Source organism: Carassius auratus, chromosome 34 (assembly GCF_003368295.1).
Source record: "Carassius auratus strain Wakin chromosome 34, ASM336829v1, whole genome shotgun sequence".
In the NCBI taxonomy this organism is placed as follows: Eukaryota; Metazoa; Chordata; class Actinopteri; order Cypriniformes; family Cyprinidae; genus Carassius; species Carassius auratus.
Window position 1 is genome coordinate 3,048,828 of NC_039276.1, and position 23,927 is coordinate 3,072,754.

At 34.2% G+C, this 23,927-nt stretch overlaps 1 protein-coding gene across 1 annotated transcript in view; it reads left to right on the forward strand.

Moving 5' to 3' along the window:
* The window catches only part of LOC113052943 (ceramide synthase 6), a 35,166-nt gene that overhangs the window by 5,571 nt on the left and 5,668 nt on the right, over positions 1-23,927 (forward strand). Inside the window, exons 3-9 of the mRNA XM_026217443.1 lie at positions 1,026-1,156; positions 9,565-9,622; positions 13,011-13,061; positions 13,947-14,039; positions 18,870-18,998; positions 19,506-19,612; positions 22,053-22,209. Of these exons, the coding sequence (XP_026073228.1) occupies positions 1,026-1,156; positions 9,565-9,622; positions 13,011-13,061; positions 13,947-14,039; positions 18,870-18,998; positions 19,506-19,612; positions 22,053-22,209 (726 nt within the window). The remainder of the gene's footprint in view (positions 1-1,025; positions 1,157-9,564; positions 9,623-13,010; positions 13,062-13,946; positions 14,040-18,869; positions 18,999-19,505; positions 19,613-22,052; positions 22,210-23,927) is intronic.

The following is a 23,927-nucleotide window of genomic DNA, read 5'->3' on the forward strand; positions in this document are numbered from 1 at the left end:
TGATAGTTAATGAATCATTCAGTCAACAGCATTGTTCTGTTGAGTCTTAACCAGCCAATTATTCTGCATTATTATTCATTCAACATATCTACAACAGGTCTTTTTAGCATTTCTTCACAAATGTCAACAGAGAAGACCCCCCCCCCCCAACCCTTTATTTTATCAAGCTATAAATACCAAATAAATAAATTATGATTTTTCAGTAATGTCCTTCAATAGTGCTTCACTCTCAGAAAAAAAGTTACTAAAGCTGTCACTGGGGCAGAACCTTTTCAAAAGCTACACACACACACATATATATATACACCATTGAATTTCTAATATGTGCTTTGTAGTAACTAATATATACCTTTAAGGTACTTATATACACCCTTTTAGGGTAAATAAGGTATAAAGATGCAACTTTTAAAAAGATTCTGACCCAGTGAAAGCTTTTGTTCTAGTTTTTTACGCATAGTCTCGAATAATTATTGAGCTATTATACTCACAATTTACATCATTCTAATTGTGTATAATCAACACCCATTTATACAGATTCCTAAATTGTGCATTATGCATTTTGCACACCTGTTTTTGTGCCGAACTCTAGTTTTGTTTTCCTAACTCTCCTTGAATAAAATTGCACGTGAACTAAATGAATGTATACCAACTTTTGTTCGGTCATTGATGGTCGGCCGATCCAGAGTTCAGAGAGGTTCAGTATGCTTGAAAAATCAATGAAACATTCTAGAAAGAAGGGAATCAAGAACGAGTCCAAGGAAGTTTCTATGAATGCTTTGTTCAGTTGAAAGATTTGTTCATTCACAATGGAAACCCCACTACTCAAGACATCACAGCATGCTGCGCAGCATGCATGAGTCTCGCTGGCTCGTTCTGGAAGTGCAGATGGCTTTTTAAAGACAATGGTTTTAATGTGTATAGAGTGAATTTTTTCAAGCTGTTAAATCCACATGCAGCCGTTTCGTTTGTGCTCTATCTGCGATGGATCTCTGCAGTGACACGCTTCTGTCTGCTGTGTCTTTCAGCACCCCGATGAGAAGAGGTTAGAGGGTCTGTCCAAGCAGCTGGACTGGGACGTGAGGACCATCCAACGCTGGTTCAGACAACGACGCAACCAGGAGAAACCCAGCACACTGGCGCGCTTCTGCGAGAGCATGTGAGAATCTGCTTGGTTTTGTCAGTCCAACAGTAGGGGCATTTTAAATGCATTAAAAAGTTTACTTTCCTGATATGATGTATTCCTCTGTGAAACAGTAAAGTAGAATGATTTACTTTTATCCATCGGAAATTGATTGGATGCTGAAGAGTGGATGATGTTACATATTAAAGCGAATCATGTGGTTGAAAGGGCAGGGGTTGAAAGGTAAGGAAAGTCATATGAGAGGTGCAAGTTATTATATTTTGATAAAGTATTATGGAGATATTTGTTTTCTTTGGAATAATGTGCAATGATGAATCATTCACCATAAGGAGCATTTATTAAAAACAATACGGTTCAAGAGTTTGGGGTCAGTAATATAAAAAAAAAAGAAGTTGTCGAGGGTGTGTTTATTTGATTAAAAGGAAATGCATTTATTTATTCTATTAATTTGTAAAAAAAAAAAAAAAAATTATTCCAACCCCAAACTTTTGACCAATACTGTGTATACTGTCGATTCTGATTTCACGTTAACCTGAGGTGAGCTTTTTTCTCCGATCTCATCTGGTTTGTGTGGTTCGCTGTGGGTTTCTGGCTGAGGGAAGTGTGTCTGCACTACATAGGTGTGTTATTGTTTACCAGTGTTCACTAGTTAGGCGGCATCAGAGCAAGTAAGCCCCAGTCTATTCTGGTTTGTCTTTCTTTACCTCTCAATCTCTCTCTCTCTCTCTTATCTCTCCATGCTGTTGCCTGTCTTTGCTCATCCTGTCCACAGCATCTCTATGCTTGTCCTCTTCTGCTTTATCTTTATCACGCTTTCCACAGTCTTATTCAACATGATTTCAGAGGAATATTTCACCAGTACCAGTCCTATGCAGTATCATGTCACAGCATAGATTTGAGCTACGCTAAACATCATCAGCGCTCGCCGTTGCTCGTGTTGCCGTAAAGTGGCAACTTAATGAGTTCCAGTCACTTTGGTGACACAGCTGGTGTATGTGTAATGCATTTGTAGCCTCAGCAGTGGGATTCGTCAGTGACACCGCTCTGTTGGTTTGTCTGAAAAGCCCCAGAGGTTATGGAGATCATCTGATCAGAGCTGAAGCATGACACTGTGCCAGAGATCACCCAACACGCTCACGTTTGAGTGTTGCCTAATGAGAACCACCAAATGATGCCTTTCTCTCAGAGAATAATGGAGCGACTCTGATTTTTGATGTAGGCAGTTTGGAGAGCCTTTTTGTTGGCCTTTAAGGCTGTACAATTTGGGGAAAAAATCAGATTGCCGTATTTCAGATAAAGATTATTATTTTTAAGTGAAGTGATTTAAAAAAAAAAGATAAATAAGGTATTATTTTTTTATTTCAGGTTTGCTGTGCTTGTTTGTATGGCTGCACAATTTGGCAAAAAAAAAATTATAATAATTTTTTAAAGATAAATATATATATATATATTAAGATAACTAAATAATAATAATAAAAGTAATGATTAAAAAATATATTATAATATTAAAAATATTATTATATACTAATTATTATTATTATTATTATTAATATTATTATTATTATTATTATTATTTAGTTATCTTAATTTGTAATTTTTTGCAATTAAATTGCATATGCAATTTAAAATGTCTTCAATTTTTTTTAATGTCTTCATTTGTTTTACTGATTATGTAAGTCATAGAATAATTTCTATAATTATTACTATTAATTATAAAATCTGAATTAATATTATTTATTTTTTTTACATTGATTATGTATCAAATTAAACCAATTATAAAACCACTGTCAAAGTTTTTCTTACTCTTGATATTGTAATTTTACAGTTGTATTATATTGTACAACTGTAAAATTACAATACTGTCTTAATATTTAGATGGAGAATGGGTCTTTTGCTTTCTGTACTATAGTTTTATATTATTACTGTAGTTTATTTTTATTACTACACTAACAGACAGTTTAGGTTTTGGATGCTGAATGGTTAGTACAAACACACTGGGATGCACCAGAGATGCAAAGATACACTAGTATGTAGTCCTCAATCCAGGCGATCTGCAGTTCACTGTAGACTACATCAAAACCAGAAAGCGACATTCTTATATTTCCTGAAATTCCCATCTTTGGATGAGACTGGAAGTGCAGCATGATTCCGCTCATCTCAGGCTTAGCATCAACCAACACAAGGCCCTTAAAAAATGCATCTGTGAGGCATCTGGCAGATTTCATACAGCTCACTGACAAAATACTGAACTGAAACACATAAAGTGACCACACAATCAGTGGAAACGTTCAAGTCAAACAGTGTTTCTATGGAGACTGAAACTATTCCTTGTTCTCTGTGGGTGTGAAATAATCCACTCTCTCTATGAGAAAGACGATCAAAAAAACCCTGTTGCGTAAAGTCAGTCGAGGTTACACCACTAACAAGAGTCTGTGCTGTACATGAGCCAATGTTTCTTCTCCTTGTGCCAAAAAAGAAACAGAAACCAGGACAAATGCAACAGACATTTTGGTGTGAAGATGTCCTCTTAAATACAAAACTGACAGAATTAGGCTTTGTTCATATTAGAATACTAGTTACAATTCCTCCAATATATGCTTTTATATAACTGACTAAAGTTAAGACCAGTCTTAAAGAAAAAAAGTAGATGACTAACTTGTAAGACTAGTCGAAGCAGTTTATACAACCAGTCACCAAAACTGTAATAAGTATTTATAATTTATATATTTTTATATTATAATTATTATCATGCATATATTATTTATTAATATAGCTATTATTATTAATATAACACTCATGTTTTATTTAAACATTTAAAAATATTTTTATTAAGTATTAGTAATAATTATTATTATTATTATTTGTAGGGCTGCACTAATTATATATCAATATGACTATATAATACTACTAATAATGATGATAAATATTTTTTATTCATTTGCTGTGCTTATGGGATTGTAGTTTATTAGTATTAATATATTATATGGTCCTATTGATATATAATTAGTGCAGCCCTACAAATAATAATAATAATAATTGTTGTTTTTGGTGGATTGGATTTTTTAAAAATCTGCTCAAATGCTTATTTCTCTCTCTTTTCCTATCCACCCTGACTCGTGTTTAACTAACCTGTTTTCAGGCATCTGCATTGACCTCTAAGTAAGTAAATGACTCCTGCTGGTTTGTTTTTACTCTGGATCCAGAATAAAGCTCAATGTTGCAGCATGTTTAATTGCTGGGACCCCGAACAGCAGAAAGTGCCTCAGTTGATTATTTCCCCACTGCAGTTTAACAAAGGCCTAACTGTGCTCAAAAGCCTTCATTAGCCCAACAGTATCTTTCTTTCTCTCATCCGTTGATTATGAAGAAGCATCTGTGAAAGGTGCTATAAACAAGATCTGGTGTTTCCTTCGCTCCATGGTCCATCTCAGTCCTCCAGAATGGCCTCAGAGGCCTGTCAGACAACATCAGTGATCAGAGAACAGAGCATCTCTCTCTCTATATGACGAGGAGACTCGGAGAGAATAGGTGTATCTGCTCTTTCTGGAAGGTCTTTCGAGGTCAGTCTTCAGCTGAAGCCCAGCGGCCCAGATTTTCTGTCTGGTGCTTTCAGTACAGCAGCTGAAAGCAAGACGTCCAAAGCTTCTCAAATAATGACCTGAGAAACACACTGAAAAATGCATTGCTTTGCTTACAATTAGGACCGAGTGCTAGAGCTTGTATTATCCTTATATTATTTCAGCCTTATGGAAATATCATTTCAACCATTTGAATGTAGAGTAAAGTAGATTCAAAATGTTTAATGCAAGAAGTAAAATACTAAATAAAAATAACCAAGACTTGTTTTTCGACACTTTCGTGTTTTATATTTTTTGTATGTATATTTTTATTTTAAATGCTTAATATTATTTAAATATTAGTAGAAATATTTACCTATATTTATTTCTATAACTTTATTATTATATATATATATATATATATATATATATATATATATATATATATATATATATATATATATATATATATATATATATATATATATATATATAAAATGCACAAATCAAATAGGTATTCAAATTCATCAAACTCATTAATTCATTATCATTATTAAAAATAAAATAAGGATTGTGATTCCCTTAAAGGGTTAGTTCATCCAAAAATCAAAATGATGTCATTAATGACTCACCCTCATTGTATACTGTCCATGTCCAGAAAGGTAAGAAAAACGTCATCAAAGTAGTCCATGTGACATCAGAGGGTAAGTTAGAATATTTTGAAGCATTGAAAATACATTTTGGTCCAAAATTAGCAATATATATGGCTTTATTCAGCATTGTCTTCTCTTCCTGGTCTGTTGTGAGAGAGTTCAAAACACAAGATTGACTCATTCTCAAGTAAAGAACCGTTTCTGTCAGACGTGTCTGATTCGAGAACCGAGGAGCTGATGATACTGCGCATGTGTGATTCAGCGTGAAGCAGACCGACTCACAGCTCGTCTGAAACCAAACTGATTCTTTTAGTGATTGATTCTGAACTGATTCTGTGCTAGTGTTATAAACCCAGGTAAACCGAAGGCTTGAATCAAGGGCAATCTTTGCCAATGACGTCATTACGTCGAGCGCAAAAGAACCGGTGAACCGTTTTCTTCAACCGGTTTATTGAATCGAACTGTCCGAAAGAACCAGTTCGCGGAAACTGATGCAACCAGTTCTTGACTCGAGAACAAGTCGATCTTTCTTTGTGGATTAATGCGTATTGGAGACGCGAACCATTTAAACGATTCAGTTCGATTTGGTGAACTGGTTAAAAAAGATCCGGTTACATCGAATGATTCGTTCGCGAACCAGATATCATACACTGCAGTGAACGCTCTCACAACAGACCCGGAAGAGAAGACAATGCTAAATAAAGTCTTGGTTTTTGCTTTTTTTTCACCAAAATGTATTTTTTGATGCTTCAACAAATTCTAACTGACCCTCTGATGTCACATGGACTACTTTGATTATGTTTTTCTTACCTTTCTGGACATGGACAGTATATCGTACACACAGCTTCAATGGAGGGACTGAGTGCTCTCTGACTAAATCTAAAATATCTTAAACTGCGGTCCGAAGATGAACGAGGTCTCATGGGTTTGGAACGACATGGGGATGATTTAGATTTTTGGGTGAACTATCCTTTTAACTGAAGTCGGATCAGAATCATGAGGTGCCCTAAAGATTCCCAATTAAAGAGGGCCTGAAAATTCATGGAAGTACAATCTGATGGTATCTTGCAGTTTTTCCACTAGTACTTTGCAGTTTTGTGTGCACCGTGCATCAGACAGTCAGTGAATGTTACTGTGAGTGAGTGAGTGTCCGCCTGCAGTGAAGCTCAGCCTTAAAGGAAGGAACCGCAATTGATGTTGTTTTCATTTCTCATGCAGAGTGACAGGGAGTTCTGTCTGTGTCGATATCAAAGCAGTAATTAATGGAGTATATCACATGGTAAACCCCAGAGGCTGGACGAGCGCAGTCAGTCGGTCTGTGGTAGGTGTCTGAGTTTCGCAATTCAGTTTTATTCATTTGAACAGTTAAATCTTGCACTCCTGCGTGATTTCTTTTCATGCATTTTTGAGTTCAATAATATCGCAATACGACAGAAAACAAATGGTAGGATTTTTCCATGGACATTATTACCGAAAATAAGACCAAGAAAAGTTTATGATTCTGGCATGTTTTGTTCATCAAGATAATCTTCAAGAGTGTGATTATTACCACAATGAGTTTATCTGTTCAGTGTGATGATGTTTAATGGTCCCAAAAACCTCTAGTCCCATTTGAACACATGTTAGCAACCGTCTTCGTCAAGACGAGTAGGGTATGTCTTCTTTTTGTCCACACACGTCCTGGTTGAATCTCTAAATAGCCTAAAATGTCCAGGTTTTGCTTTGTTTTCATACTTGCGAAATGTAATACCTGAAAAGCAGTTTGACCAATAGCGTGCAGGTATCTAACATTATCAACCAATCACAGCATCCAAGAGAGTGGGATCTGTGCACTCTCAGAAAAAAGGTACAGATGCTGTCACTGTGCTGGTATCCTTTCAAAACTTACTAATAAATACCATAATAAATAATGAATAACAAATAATAAATTCCATTTAAGGACTAATATGCACCTTTTAGGGTAAATAAGGTACAAAAGTGTAGTTTATAAAAAAGGTAACACCCCAGTGACAGCTTTTGTACCTTTTTTCTGAGAGTGTAGAGAACAGTCAATGCAATGCATAAATTTTAGAAATCCCGGTAAATAATCATGAGTTTTAATGGCCTTGTCATCTTTCCTAATAGCAGTGGTTTCCAAACAATAGATGTCCAACAGATGTTACGCAGCACGATACTGGAAATTTACAGTATTGAAAAGACTCTTTTTTTTTTTTACCTCAGTAAGATGCATAGACCACAATTCTGTATTGTCCGCTCACATCCTGCACTCTCAGTGTTTCACATCTACGTTTGTGCATTTGACAAATGCTTTCATCCATTGACATTCAGTGACGGTGTGCGTTTAATCACTTCATGCATTTCCTGGAAATCTGACTCAGGATCTCACCATTGTTAGCATAGTGCTCTAATGTTTGAGGTTCAGTAGTGTTTGCTTTGAATTACATAAACCACCATTTCTCATGCAAAAAAAAAAAAAAGACAAGAGGACAAAACTGAGACTATCAGCCAAACAGTTTAAAGAGTGGGCTGATTTAGACTCTGAATTCAGCACTCAGTTTTAAGCGTCTTTGCTCCAATTTCAAAATACATGTATTATGAGTTATTAGTGTGTTTAAACTGGATTTCAACAAATCAAGTGTTATTTTTGTTGTGCATATGTGCTTTAAGGCTATTCCTCAGATCTGCAAAGGCAAGTCGGATTCAATTGAAGGTGGTTCTTGGCCTGAAGTTTAAGAAACACTCCTCTAGTGTTTTCAGACAGACAGAAGTCGAATAAGGGAAAAGGTTACATGAATCAGCACTGGAAAGCCCGATGAGTGTGTGTGTGTGTGTGTGTTTGGTTGTGGTGGAACAACTGGTTTAGGGTGACTCATATAGATGACATGCTGAAAAAATTGGTGCAGTGTTTTAGAGCAGTGCTGTGTTGCTTCAAGACCCAAATTTTACTCTTAACATCAAGCCAATGCGTATAACATGTTCTTAAAATCAAACATTTACATTTTGACTAGTTTTAAGATGAATTGAATTGCAAAATTAGCATAGGATTTGTGTTTTTTTGATAGTTGGGGTCAGTCAAGGGACAGTAGCATGATTCATCTTAACTCCAGGAATACTGAAGTGAATCAGATAATGGCAGTATAATGTCTGTTTGATTAATACTGTGCTTGGCTGTTCTGAACTAATTATAAGTGAGATGTGGCAGGAAAATGTACTGTAAGAAACCCTAGTTTTAATTCCATTTCCAAAGGTACACTAATGTTGAGTTTTTGAAAAAAAAAAAGTCAATTTTGCTTACCATCAAAAATACAGTAAATACTGTACAGTAGTATTGTTAATTAAATATTAAAATATATTTTGTAAAAATGTAATTTATTCCTGTGATGCAAAGCATCATTGCTCCAGTCTTCAGTGTCACATGATCCTTCAGAAATCATTCTATGCAATCACATAAGTTTTGTTGTATCATCCTCAATTGTTTCCATTTTTGAGACATAAAACTTCATATTCTTACCAATAGTTATAATTTAACATACAGTTTAATAATATTGATATACACTACCAGTCAAATGTGTTTGAACAGTAAGTTTTTTTAATGTTTTTTTAATTATTTTCTCACCAAGCCTGCATTTATTTGATTTAAATTACAATAAAAACTATTTTTTACTATTTAAAATAACTGCTTTCTGTTTGTATCTATTGTAACATGTAATTTATTTCTGCGATCAAAGTTGAATTTTCAGCATCATCAATTTTCAGTGTCACGTGATCCTTCAGAAATCATTCTAATATGCTGATTTCCTGCTCAAAACTAATTTGAATGTACAGCAAATATACTCTAATACACTCATAATTATTATTATTATGTTGAAAACAGCTAAGCAGAATTTGTTCGGGTTCAGAAGCACAGCATTTATCTGGAACAGAGCGAATGAGATATCAGCCCAAGCCAGCGTCCTATCTTCACTTTCGCCGTTGTTCTGAAGGATGTGCTGTGAAATGTTGTCACGGTCTACAATAGCAGGACATCTTGCACATTGAATTCCTAATCAATTTCGAACTACTTGAGCGTGAAGAGAGGGGTTAACCTGATCGCTGTCTGTGCATGAAAGCAGACTTTTTTCATGATGCTTCTGTGTTAAACTTAGCTTTTGGTGCAGTAATAATGCAAACTGAAATGTTTTTGATTGTGCTGTTCTGTGTGTTTTCTTCACAGGTGGAGGTTCACCTTTTACCTGTACATATTTACGTACGGTGTGCGCTTCCTGAAGAAGGTAAACTATCTGCTTTGACTGAATAATTGATGGTCAGTGTGAAACAGTGCATCTTTTATGATTGACAAGTCAATGCATCCATTATTCTGTCTTGGTGTTTCCATAAAACACTCTTTGAGTTGTTGACAGGATGTTGTCGAGCAGAAAAGCGTTGTTTTTCACAGCTTTATCAAATAGATGCAGTGTCACAGTTTTTTATTTACTTATTTGGTATCACGAGTAAAAAACGCAGCAGCGCTCTGAGAGTTACTCTGCATCTTTCCTGGAGCAGACAAGGTGAAGTTAGAGAGATGTCAGCTCTGACTTGATTCTGATTTTATTTGTTGTGTCGTACCGTGCGGTGACGGCGAGAGACAGCGTCTATAAACTCGCTTTCTCTCTCTCTCTGCCCTTCTTCTCATAAAGCTATTCATAATTCATCAATCTATCCATAATGCAAACATGTTCAGAATAACTGGCTGCATAACTGACTCTTCAATGAAGCAATTAAAGGATAGTTCACACAGAAATAAATATTCTGTCACTGTTTACTCAACCTCTCGTTGTTCCAAACTAGAACTGCACAATATATCACGAATGGATTTGAATGGAGCTTTCATCATCAATCATTTGCATGTTGTTATGATTTTACTGCATTAATCTGTAAAGATAATGTCGATGCAGCAAGCAGACTGATGATGAGATTATATGTAATACATGTAATCTATCATTTATATTTAAATGTATAAAATATATGTCAAAAGTATTAAAATATATAATAATGTAAATATATAAAACATATTAAAAATAAATATGTTCAATAATTTTACTAATGTATCAAATTACATTATTACTTTTTATTAAATTGTACATATGTATGTGCCATATAAATAGATAGATAGATAGATTATAAAATGTTATATTTTAAATAAAATATATATATATATATATATATATATATATATATATATTTTACATAAAATATTTTTATGATTTTAAAATCTATAAATAATATATAAAGGTATAATAAAATATAACATAATAAAGGTGTAAAATATATAAAGGTAATACATGTAAGGATCAAAAAAAAAAAAAAAAATATATATATATATATATATATATATATATATATATATATTTAAGAAACACACACACACACACACACACATATATATATATATACACACATATATATATATATATATGTGTGTTTCTTATATATATAAGAAACATTTTCTTATAAAGACAAATTGTGTTTATATACACACTATAACTATTGTTCCAAAAGCGAGCATATTAGAGACTCCTGATTATGGTTACCTCATATATATAATATAGTTTATGAATAAATGCATGTATGTAATGCTGTGTGTCTTTGTAAAAACTAGCCGAAAGGTGAACTGCTTGAACTTGTATGACAGTGCACTCTACTGAGTTAATTTGCCTCAGATGGGACACGTTCCTCCTGCTGCTGTTATTAATAGGACCAGGAGTGGAAGTGGGCTGACATAAACCCAAAACAGACCTACAGCTGCTCACACTGGCAGAAGAACTGAAGAACAGGTTCACCTGTTGCTTTCATCTCAGTTAGGAAGAGCAAGCTATGGAGAAATTGATATTTCAGTCCTTTTCCTGAAAATGATTATGAGAAGACAAACCTGTTAAAGTGGAATGAAACTGAGCTACAGAACTGAAGAATGTAGACAGAGCGTTTCCTCGCCGTCCGTTTGAATCCATACAATGCAGAACAATTAAATTGTACTCAACGGTGAGCGCTGACTTTTTCGACTTTTGAAACAAACAAACTAGCTGAATCACAATGAAATAGAGTCTTAGCACTGAATAGATTTTTTTATTGAATTTCCACCAAAATCAGTATTGTATCTGGTCGGTATTGAAAAGTCCATTTTACATTTTACTAGGTCATGTTTTCTACCTTTTTTTCCAAACTGCATCAAACGCCAGTCTCCCTTTTTGCAGAATGCATTATATCTGCTCGACCAATAACAATGCACCATTCCACACACTGTAAACAATAACAACCAATCACTGTGCACCATTCCATGCACTGTAAATGGTAAAAACCAATCACATCACCATTCCACACACTCTATACAGTAACGGCGGTGCTTTGAATCCACCCAGCAGCTTAGTTTTCCTCATCTACTTTGTTCTTTGTGTTCAACAAACAAGTGCTGCACAATAAATTGCATGTGATTGTCATGCACATTACGTCAGTAAAGCTGGTTCTGTGATTAATAGGACCGGTAAACCTCCGTCAAGGGCTTTTAGAAGGAGTAACATTTAATACATAGAGCCATAGATCACTGACAAGCTGCACTATATCGCATTCATTAGATGAATCGCATTCGATTATGAACGTGATATAGCGTAGCTTGTCAGTGTTAGTGTTTTTATTAATGCCATTTATGTTTTTGTTAGTAGTAGTTGCCAACTAAATGAATGTAACATGGCAAAGGTGAATGCGCTTCTGGAAGTTGAATGTAAGGGAAATGTCATTTTGGAATTTCTATGGTCTAATGTGATGTTGTTTATGATGAAATATTCTTTTATTGCTGTAATTAATTTATAGCATTAACAAGATGATCCATTGCCTTCATGTTGGAAGCGATGACTGATGAATGTATTTTTAGTCCAGTGCTTGTATATAAGTTTAGTGTTGAAGTTCAGAGGCTGTCAAGTGTGGATCAACTTACTATATTGTTTCATTATGAAACATAACCTTTATATTGATTCAATGGATTTATTGCATTTTGAGAAGAAAAAAAAGTATAATGGATTTATTGCATTTTGCGGGGGGGTTTTGAAAGTCAAAACCTGGATTAGAATTTTTTATGTTATTATATAACCTAAAGATGTTATGTTAAAGTTTGAAACAGAAAATAGTGGTTTTCATATTGCCACATTCCTGGTAAAGAAAACAAATTTTTACTCAAATTAATCAAAATTGATTTATTGCGTTTTGGAACCAAACTCTTCATATAATGATGGTTTCACTAAAGCATCAGACGTCTGTCCACATGAAATCTCATTCTTGTCTGTGGCCTTTGAGAAAGATGCTGTGAAGTTGCTACTAAGCCCAAAGTTGCACTGGATTGGATCATATATCATTATTCTCGAAGCACAACCGCAGATCTCACAGGAAATCATCAGCTTCACAATAACAGCCTTTGATGCCGACCAACTTTCCTACATAATGATGTGGTTTATCAAAAGTGAATTCAAAGCATTTCGATTACGTAGCTAGCACTACAGAGGATAATGACTGTATTTTCAGTCTTTTTCATTCTTTGATGTAGCTGAATTTAAAAGCTCTTTCAAAACACATTGTCTTGTGTCTTTATTAAGAAGCTCTGGAGATCATTTGTGTCTGTGTTTGATTTTAAAGAGCCCGTGGCTGTGGGACACCCGAGAGTGCTGGTACAACTACCCCTATCAGGTAGATTTATGCTTTCTGTTATATCAATTATAATTATTAAAAGGGTCATACTGTATCAAAAGACTGTTATGTAAATGAATTGCCAAAACGCATAATTTATTATTATTATTATTTTAACGGTGTCATGTAATTACCCCCTGAGGTCCAGCTAAAATATCAATAAAGGATTTTTTGAGGCAAACGGTCATATTTTAGTTTTCCATGATTATATTTCACCCTCTCTGACTCTTAGGTCCTTTTTAAAAGTTGGAACCATTTTTCATGGCAATGCATTAACACCGCAGTCAAAAATAATCAAATCATTCAGTTATTACATTTCTAATGCCATTTTCGCTATCCATTAAAATTTTTAAAGTCAGGGTTTCCCAAACTAGGGTTCATAGAACTGCATTGGGTCTGTGAGCTGATGAGAAGCTAATAATTACAACATTAAAAAAACGAATTAAAGTATAAATTATTAAAAAGATTTGTCAAAGTTGAAATTTTCCAGAAATGGTTCACCCCAAATTATGCAAATGTAGTCATCCTCAAGCCATTCAAGAAAAAATTTGGAGAAATTTAGCATTACATCACTTGCTCACAAATGGATCCTCTGCAGTGAATGGGTGCCGTCAGAATGAGAGTACAAACAGCTGATAAAAAATAGTTTTATCAGCTATTTTGACTCTCATTCTGACAGAGAAAGCAGTGTAATAGATAGCGATTTCGTATTTTAGCATCTTAATAATGGCTTTGTTTCGTACAAACACGCAGCTTTTCACTTCACCAGATGTTAACTGATGCATTGGAGTGATTACTCCAATAATGTTTTCTCAAAATACTCATTAGGGCTGTTGTAAATGTGGTTCTGTGTTGTGTTGATTATACTGTGTCTGACTTTTCTAGCCGCTAACCGTGGATTTGCATTACTACTATGTACTGGAGCTGTCCTTCTATCTGTCGCTGCTCTTCTCGCAGTTCACAGACATCAGAAGAAAGGTACGTAAGCATGAGTTTACAGCCTCTGATCTTGCACTCTGATCATGATCTGAACTTGAAAGATAGCGTTGTGGGAGGCAGTGAGCGATGCTTTGGTCTGGTTAGACGTGTCTGCTGCAGCGGTTTGAGTTTCTCATGAGAGGGACCGCGCTGGGTTTATTAGCAGTGACGTGTGGGTCTCGTTTCCTCTGCTGTACAGGGGCGGAAGGGCTTTTTTGGTTTCAGGGGAACTTCCTTTTTAAACGTGTGTATTCTTGACCACTAATAACTGCTTCCGCTTAATTTCAGCTGAAGCTTGCAGTGTTTAATATTCATTGTGTTACTTACCATATGCATGTAAGCTTATGGAAAAATACGTATTTATGATCAGTATGCATGATTTTCATTTTTATTAATGCATTGTCATGAGCATTAATTGCAGTTTTTAAATTAGCATTTGGGAGATACTTTAAGTAAATGGGTGTCCCATAGATTTTGCTGATTTAAGTTGTGTAATATTAATTGGTGGAAATGTATTTTTAGCTTTGGCGTTTTGATAATACAGGAGCAAGTGTGAATATTGTTAAAAAATATTGGTCTAATAGTGGTATACTGTACTATAATTAAATAAAAAAGTTCAGACATTTGATTTATTAAATAAAGAATCCTGAAATAAATCAGTTTCCAAAATTGTAATAATATTTCACAATATTTCAGATTTTTTTCTGTATTTTTAATCAATAAATGCAGCCTTGATGAGCACAAAACACTTATTTCAGAAAATAAGACTTATTATCTCAAACTTTAAATGAACAAATAAATGAATAGCGAAGTACTTTAAGTCAAGAATTGTTTTCATGCACATGAACCAAATCATTTTGGTAATACATTTGCAAATATCTAATGATAAAATCTCTCTTGTAAATCTGAGTTTTTTTCCTAATCCGTTTTTTAATGAGACAATCTGTCACGGTGTGTGTTTCTTCAGGTCACACTGGGTTGCCCCGCCCACGTCAAATCTTATTGGTCCAAAAACCTAATGCTGGATTCACACAAAAATATTTTCTAAATTTGAGAGACCACAAACACTAGGACGAAAATTCCTAGATTTAACCATTTTGCTCTTACAGTGCGTGGTTGGCGTGATGTGACAAAGACAGCGCACCACACACCGACCGATTTTCATCTAGAGTTCTGATCGTGAACACAGGAAATCTCGCAAAATCTCTCGAGACTTGAGTATAATCATGGCTTCCAAGCATAACATGGTTTGTTATGCTTCCGTCTTCTGTCAGCTCACTCTCTGATTGGATATTGTTTAGTTTCACGTGATAATCTCCAGATCGTACACGTGTTTGTCCCCGCATCAGGATTTCTGATCGGAAATATTCAACATATTCCGAGCAGATTCAGGAAAATCTGATGAATTAATCTTTAGAACGACCAAGATAATCGGGACATTACCTAGGATTATCGGAAGGAAAAAAAACGGCCCAAAAACCACCCCGATTATCTTGTGGTGTGTACCCAGAATAGCTCGCATAATTCATGTTACATAACCTAATTTATCTTCTGTTTTGCTGTTTGCTCCATACTGCTAAACTAAACTTCTGATGCTGCGCCTCGTTGGGACACGACGTCAGTCTTAAACGAATGTCATGTAAATGAATGCAAATGTAGACAAGCTACCCTCAGCGCTCTCAAAAGCTTCATTCAGCTCCAGAAGCTGTGTAATTGTCCCGTGTTGATTACAACAGTGTCCTCTCAATGTAAAAGCGCTCTCCTGCAGCTGACATAAGTGCTTTCTGTCACATCCGTGCTGGAGATTCTCAGCCTGTGTGTTTGAACAGGTGGACCGTTGCTGTCGAAGACTCCTTAAAATCCCAGTTAGCACCTGCAGTCTGTGCTTTATAGATTTTCTTTCTCTTCTTTCCTTCACAGCCCCTCAGAGCCAGACTCATTTCTCCTCTCATTGTTGGCATGTTTTTCTGTTTTTACACTGTTTGCATGGCAACACACTGGTTAGGGTTTGTAAAAAAAAAATGCTAACTCTTCATATTAAACTTCTGCTATTAATTTTGTATATTTACTATATACAGTGTATATATATAATATGTAATTGTGCATATAAAATGTGTTAATTACTAAAATCATAAAAAACTTCTTACTTGACATACAAGAACATTAACTGATGTAAAATATCATATAAAAAAACTTAGTCTACATGTATATTTATAAAAAGAAAAAAATGCAACAAGGTTATTATGGTACTAATAAAACATTGAGTAAACATTGATTGATATTATAAGACAGTAACTAAAGTATTTTTATAAACTTGCTTATCAGCAGCATTGATTTTGTTCATTACCGAAAACATTAATACATTTCATTACTTAAAACTACATTTTAAAAAAGAAAAGAGACTTATTTTATTTCAGGTTGTTTATATATGTATATATATATGTACATAATAAAAATGACTATAAAAATAAGTAGATTTTTACTAAAGTTAAAATAAAAACAGAAAATATAAATATTTGAAAATATGAGAATAATAATTACCAAATTAATAATAATCTATTATCTATTATTTATTATCTATTAATTATCTATTATTAAATTATCTATTAATAATCTAAATAAAACATTAATAAAAACTATATATATTTATATTAAATATATATATATTTGCTGACTGCAAACAAGACATGTTCTGACAGTAAAAAACTTCAAAACCTATGTACAACCTAAAACTCAAATACTATCTTTCTTTCCTTCAGGAAATGCAAATCTTGTTTTTCTTTGCTCTCTCCTTTCAGTTTTTCCATGCACGCATTGAGGATGTGCTCTGTCCCATTCCCACATCACCGGTGTAACCCTTCTCTGTTTGCCCTGCTTCCACTTCCTTCTGCTGTTTTTCACCCCACTGCACTTCTTCCTCATCTTCATCATCATCATCATCAACCTGCTCGCTGAGTCCGTGCAATCCCACAATGCCGCAGGGAAGCATGCAACACCTGGCCTCTTAAGAGCTTTCTTCAACAGACTTTCCTCAGTGAGAATAGAGTGCATGTGAGGACACTGAAGGCTCCTTCTTTATCTTGCAGTGTTTGAGAATGAAGCGGTTTCATTTGATTCATGGTTTCTTATGCACACATTAGCAAGTTGTGAATATAGTTGCTAAAATAGGGACATGCTGTAGCTATAAGGAAGTATTTATTTAATAAATAATGCAAACCTCAGTCCTTCCTTATGCAGGACATTTCGGACTATTAAGAAATCTGAATATGCTTGCGTTATTATTTAAAAACACTATTTATATAAAAGGGTGTAACCACTGATCTATAATATAGTCATAAATAGATCAGTGGGTGTAACAGATTTCCAGAAATAACTTTGGTCAAGCTTAGTCATTGATTAGCAATTGGCAGTAAGTGCTTTCATCAGGGAGTCAACTTGAAGTATTTAAAAAAATTATATATATATATACATATATATATATATATATATATATATATATATATATATATATATATATATATATATATATATATATAATTTTTTTTTTTTATTAATATTAATGTTTTTTTATTATCAGTGAGTGTGATTTTGCATGTTTTTGTCATTTTAGTTTTTTTATGTTTATTTGGTTCTTAGTTTTAGTTTCAGTTTTAGTTATTTCAGTACTTCAAGTTAAACTAAAAGAAAATGTAAAATTATGTCTTTGCAACGGTTTGAAGTAAAATGAAAGTTTATTTTTTGTGTTTTATATTTTATACTTATATACATATTTATATTTCTCCTTTATATTTTCAGTTTACATTTATTCTATTTTAAAATATATATATATATATATATATATATTAAAAAAATTATTTTCATTTTATTTAAGTTAATAATTATCAGGGCCTTAAGATTTCCACGATGCAGATGACAGACAGAATTACGGAATCCAGTCATAAAAATGGAATTTTCTGTATAACGGGTAATTTCATCGAATTTGTCACGTGTTGGATTAATAAATCCAAAGTAGGTCAGTAGGCTACACTTAAATCAGATTACGATATGGACTATTTTCTGTAAATATTGAGCCACAAAAAGACTATTATAAATGAATCCTGTAAGTTCTGCGTATATGTGTTGATGAATCAAGTGCGTAGGATTTAGTAGTGATACTAGGACAAGTCACTACCAATATCCAGCAATTAGTAAATTGTCCCTAATAATGATTTGAATTAAACAATTTAATGTCTTTTGCCCGCTGTTATATCCTAATGAGAGAATCAAACCTCCACCCTCAGAATGAATGGTGCATACGTGTGGTTTTGTCTACTAGACATGAGTGATTCTTGCGTCTCCTGTCTCACTAAATGAGGATATAAATACACGAACTGAGTTTTGTTTCAGTAAAACTATCACTATTCATATACATACAGGAACTCAAAGGTCTTTATGGCAGCCAGTCAAAATAAAAGTTTTATTTAACGACAAAAAACAAAGAGTTTGTTCAATTTTCATTTGATTAAAAGATATATTCATGTTTTATGCATTCATTGACCTTAAATGTGTCTTATCATCTGAAACATGTAAGTTGCAGCTTCACTGGCCGCTCGCTCTAATGTAAACCTAGTGTTTGCAGGGAGTGTGGAAGTGTGTGTTTACGGCATGACAGTTAACTTGGAGGCGCCAGTGCAATCATTTGCAACTTAAAATACTTATTCTCAGTCATTTTTGCTCATACAGGGTAATACATCTTTCGAATTTGTAAACTGTTTACTTTTATTTGTGTGCACTCACCTTGCAGGATTAAAGTACATAAAACGTTTCCACTTTCCATGTGACTTCCTGCAGGACTTTCTCCTGATGTTCCTGCATCATGTGGCCACCATCTCTCTGATCACCTTCTCATATGTGAATAACATGGTTCGGGTGGGAACGCTGGTCATGTGTCTGCATGATGCTGCCGACGTCCTGCTGGAGGTGACTTCCTGTTACAGAAAAGACACAATTCTGTGAATTATCAGTATAATCGTGTCAAAACCCACAGCAACAGGAATTAACTAGTTCATAAGTTTTAAAGTTACATATTCTGATTTTAATTGTGGGTAGTTAGTGGGCTGATCTATCAATTACATGATAAGGAGAGATCATTTATTAAAGCCTAGTCCGCTCAAATATACAAATGATTTTTAATTTACTCGCTTTCATGTTGTGCATGTGTGTATGTATGTATGTATATATATATATGTGTGTGTGTGTGTGTGTGTGTGTGTGTGTGTGTGTGTGTGTGTGTGTTACTGTGATACATAATGTGATAAAAATAAAGAAATATATTTATATATTTTTTTACTTTTTTATATATATGTATATATACCATTATATTGCACAATCAGGAATCAAGATAGATAGGTGATGCAAGATGTGCTATTTGCATGCATTAGATGTCTGTTGTGTTGATATAAATCCTGCTGCAAATTGTGTTTGTAGGCTGCTAAAATGGCCAACTATGTCAAATGCCAGAGACTCTGCAGCGTCCTGTTCGTCATGTTTGCCCTGGTGTTCATCAGCTCCAGGCTGGGAGTGTATCCTGTATGGTAAGTCAGCCGTGTCAGTAGCAGATGATGTGCTGGTTATAATGTCCTTGAACACCTCTGAACCTCTCATTCTCATCTGTATATCTCAAATCGTCTATTTGATCATCTTTACCAGCATTTTCATTTCAGGTTTTGACACCTTCAGTCAGTGATGTTGCCAAGTAATAGTTACTATGGCTACAGCAGAAGTGTGGAGATGTGGACGAGTTCAGAATGAAAGAAACAGATGGCCTTGTGCTTCTTACAGCTATAATAGGCATTTAATCACTGGAAGAAATGGCACGGGGCTTTAATAAAACCACTATTTTTAACTTGATTTCATTAGACCACTTTACTTCTCAAATAAACAGGTTTAGGCTAAAATGGAGCTGCGCATCTGTGTCGATTACCCCAAGAAATAACTACTAACAGTCATTATAGTTAATTAAACCTAGTATAATATTTTTCTTTACTGAAATAAAGATGATATAAAATAAATATTAGATGAAAAACTTAAATATTAGTATTACTGAAATTTTATTCATATTTTTTAATGGGTTTTTTTTGTGTGTGTGTGTTAATTTTTGTTATTTTATTTCAAAGTTTTAGTAATTTTGTTGAGTGCTTTTGTAATTTCTGGTAGGTCTTTTGTTTTAAATATGTCATTATGTCAGTTATATTTATTTTAGCAGATTAAGGAAAACTAAAATGAAAGATTTAGCCTTGGCAACTAGCTAAATATAAAGTTTACGATATTTCATTTCACATAGCACTAATAAAATTACAAAAACTAAAACAAAAATGTATATGAAATATAAAAATAAAAGCTAAATTCAAAAATATGAATAGATGCTCTCATATTAATCACTTACTACATGATATATTTTAAATAATAGTATATAAATACTTGTCATAAAATAACACTGCAGTGGAGAAATATTGTTACTAAAAGTATAGCCAAGTATGAATACAAACACACACTTGATTTTCCTACATGCAACACATGACTTCAGACATGTTTTATCGTGCATCATTTTTTGATGTCATCTCTTTTCACATGGTCAGAGAAGTACAGCATCATATAAACTTCCCAGCAGCAGCTTACAGGAGATGGATGCATGTGAGCTCTTTTTCAATTGCATTTGCAATCGCTGCATTACAATAAAGTAAAACAATGTCTTTAATAAAAGCATTAAAATCCACCCTGTTTTATTATAGGCACAATGCCTAAATGTGCAATCGTCCATATGCAAAGGATGCATCTCCAGTCTTTCTGCTTCCCACTGATGAATTAGTGTTTGCAATTCTGACTACATCTGAATGTGGTTTGATCTGATCACATCACGCATTGTTTTGGACTCTATTGTATTTATTTGCAGACCGCCTGCGTCTGATGTTAACAGCAGGTGTAGCACATCTCTCTTTTTTCACACCCATTATTCATTTGATTTGATTGTATTCTTCAGAATGAATCATTTGTGCTTTTTCCTCTTGTTTTCCTTATTAACCATTTAATGCTGGGAAGATGTTTAATTCACTCATCTTGTCTAAGTGTCTGCTATGGCTTTTGAGTACTTCATTGTGAGACTCTAATGGAATTAGAGAAACAGTCTAATCTGGATTCAGCTGAGGAGGCGCGTGAGGAACTGATGATGGATGTGACAGCGCCATCTGAAGTCTTTACTGTCATTTAGTGATGATTATGAAATGGCCTTGACAGAGTATTCAGTTATATGCTGCAATGCTAGTTCATGTAAATTCTGATTCTGTCTCATTTTGTAGTTTGAGATTTGTGCAACTTGCGCTACAGTGGAAGCAGTGAAATCTGACCTTTCATTAAAGAGTCATCGTTATCGCTCATTTTCATTACATTTGATCTAGAGTCCTGCACAAATGAAATGTTGCTTTATTATTTTACAGTCATCATTTGTACACGTAGTTTTAAACTTAGTCCTGAAACAAAGTCCAAAAAGAGTTTATTTCCAGATCTACTGTAGATTTAGAATCACAGACATTCAGTGAGGTCTTAGAAAAAGGTTCAGAAATTTAACCATTAATATTATAGCATTTATTATTTAGTATTAGCTTCTTTATATTTTTGTAATTTTGAAATGTGCTTTTGTCATTCTTATTAATGGTAATTTATTAATATTATTTATTCACATTCTGAATAAGTTTTTATATTTTTTTCATTTTAATTTAACTTCTACAGCAGTAATTTTACTTTTTTTTTCATTTGACTTAGATTGTCTTAATATTTCTATAGCTTTAATTTACTTAAATTTTTAGTTGATTCATTTATAATAGTTTTAAAACTTATTTGGCATTTCTAATTTTCATTCAAGTTTTTTTTTTAATTTAAAAGTTTTGGTTTTAGATCACTATTAAGTTTGAAGCCATATTTGTTGAACATACTTGTCCTAATGAAACATCACCATGTTGTAATGAAATGTGCTTGCAGGATTTTAAACACCACTGTGTTTGAGAGCTGGGATATCGTCGGGCCGTACCCTTCGTGGTGGGTGTTTAACGTGCTGCTCGTCCTGCTGCAGGCCCTGCACACTTTCTGGTCGTACCTCATAGTGCGCATCGCCTGCAGGGCCATCTCCAGAGGAAAGGTGAGGTTTCAGAAGAACACAGCTCTCATTGCTAGGGACTGATAGATCTCGTGCCATTCATTTAGAAAAGATGTCATGTCATATTAAGTTTATCAGACATATTTCAGATCATCTTTAGCCCTATTCAGACAGTAGTAGTTTTTCATGGCGGATGTTTGTGGAAATACATTTGAATGGCTCGTCCTTAGTGCTAAAACTCATGCGTTTGGATGAAGATGTGTTCTCTGTGGAGGAGTGAATTCGTGATCCTAAACCATGGGAATGCATTTTTCTTTGGGCAATCATGTTCAGCATGACAATGAATTTAATAGTCATAAAATACTATTTTGTTTATTTAATAATAAGAACTGGATTGACACTCTGCGGTTATATGACGTTGCTAAAAAGAACATTATTTTGTGTATTTTTTTGTGTAATGCAATGTTTATGCGTTCTAAGGTTCACAATAGTGTTGGGCGATGTGGTCATTTTTCGAATCGTCATATCGTCAGCCCGTGAGATCGACGATACACGATATTATCGTGCATGGGTGGAGCTAGATAGAGACTCTTTGTTTCTTGTCATAGCAGAACTATTTGGTGTTTTTAAACAAGCAGGTGCGCTCAGTCTAAATGTCAACGGTGAAAATCAATAGTAGATTTCATTTAAAGTCCAGCAGTTTAACACTAATATTGGGCATAAACGAACACGTTAAATATAAATTATTTAAAACAGCTAAGTTCATATATTATGAGTAAAGTTAAATTGAACTGATGCATCAGTCATACATGATGAGACCGACACACCGCCACAGAAACAAGTATGAAATGCATTCTAACATAACTGCGACATTAAACTATGCTATTAAACTATTAAACTAAATATTGCACGTATATACAGTAGGCCGTTCAGATTACTTGTTAAAGTGCAATGAAATGCCTTATATCTGAATATGATGTACAACTGTTTGTGTATGGAGACTTTTTAACGGCCGAAACTATATATTTTGCATGCATCACATTATAGTGCGGTGTGCATGAAAATAATAACAAGGCGGCAGAGCGAACTTATCATCCATAGTGGTTCTCACGTCCTTCTACGTCATCACCACATAGTGAGTGTTAGAAGTTAAGTGATCAGTCTTTAAGAGAAGGACTATGTGAAAATCACTATGGATGATAAGTTCGCACTGCCACCTTGTAATTATTTTGTCTTTACTTTATTTGTAACGCCTAGAAAGAGTTAATCTCTCATGTGTGAGAAGAGCATGTTGCTGTGTACCAGCCATTAAATGTGTGGGACACCAACTCCTTCTAATCCTCTTTTGCGCGTGCGTGGTGTGCGTGTGTTGTGTGTGTGTGAGAAATGCGGTGCTGAAGTGAAATAGCTGGGCAGTTTAATAGCCAAATTATAATAGGCTGCCTAATAAAAATAAAAATAATAATAGTTATTATTATAATGTAATACATTAATAGGAGATTAATAACATTAATATCGTCTTGATTATCGACAGAGAAATCTGCTTACGTCGATATGATACACGATACTATCGTATATCGGCACAACCCTAGTTCACAAAACACATTATTTTCATCATACTGTAAATTATTTTTGCTCCTCTATGCCCTGCCTTTCATTGATTTTTACAAAGCTCATCGTTTTGAAAAGTGAGGTGTGCTCTGATTGGCCAGCTATCCAGTGCGTTGTGATTGGCCGAATGCTGTGATGTGTGTCCCGGT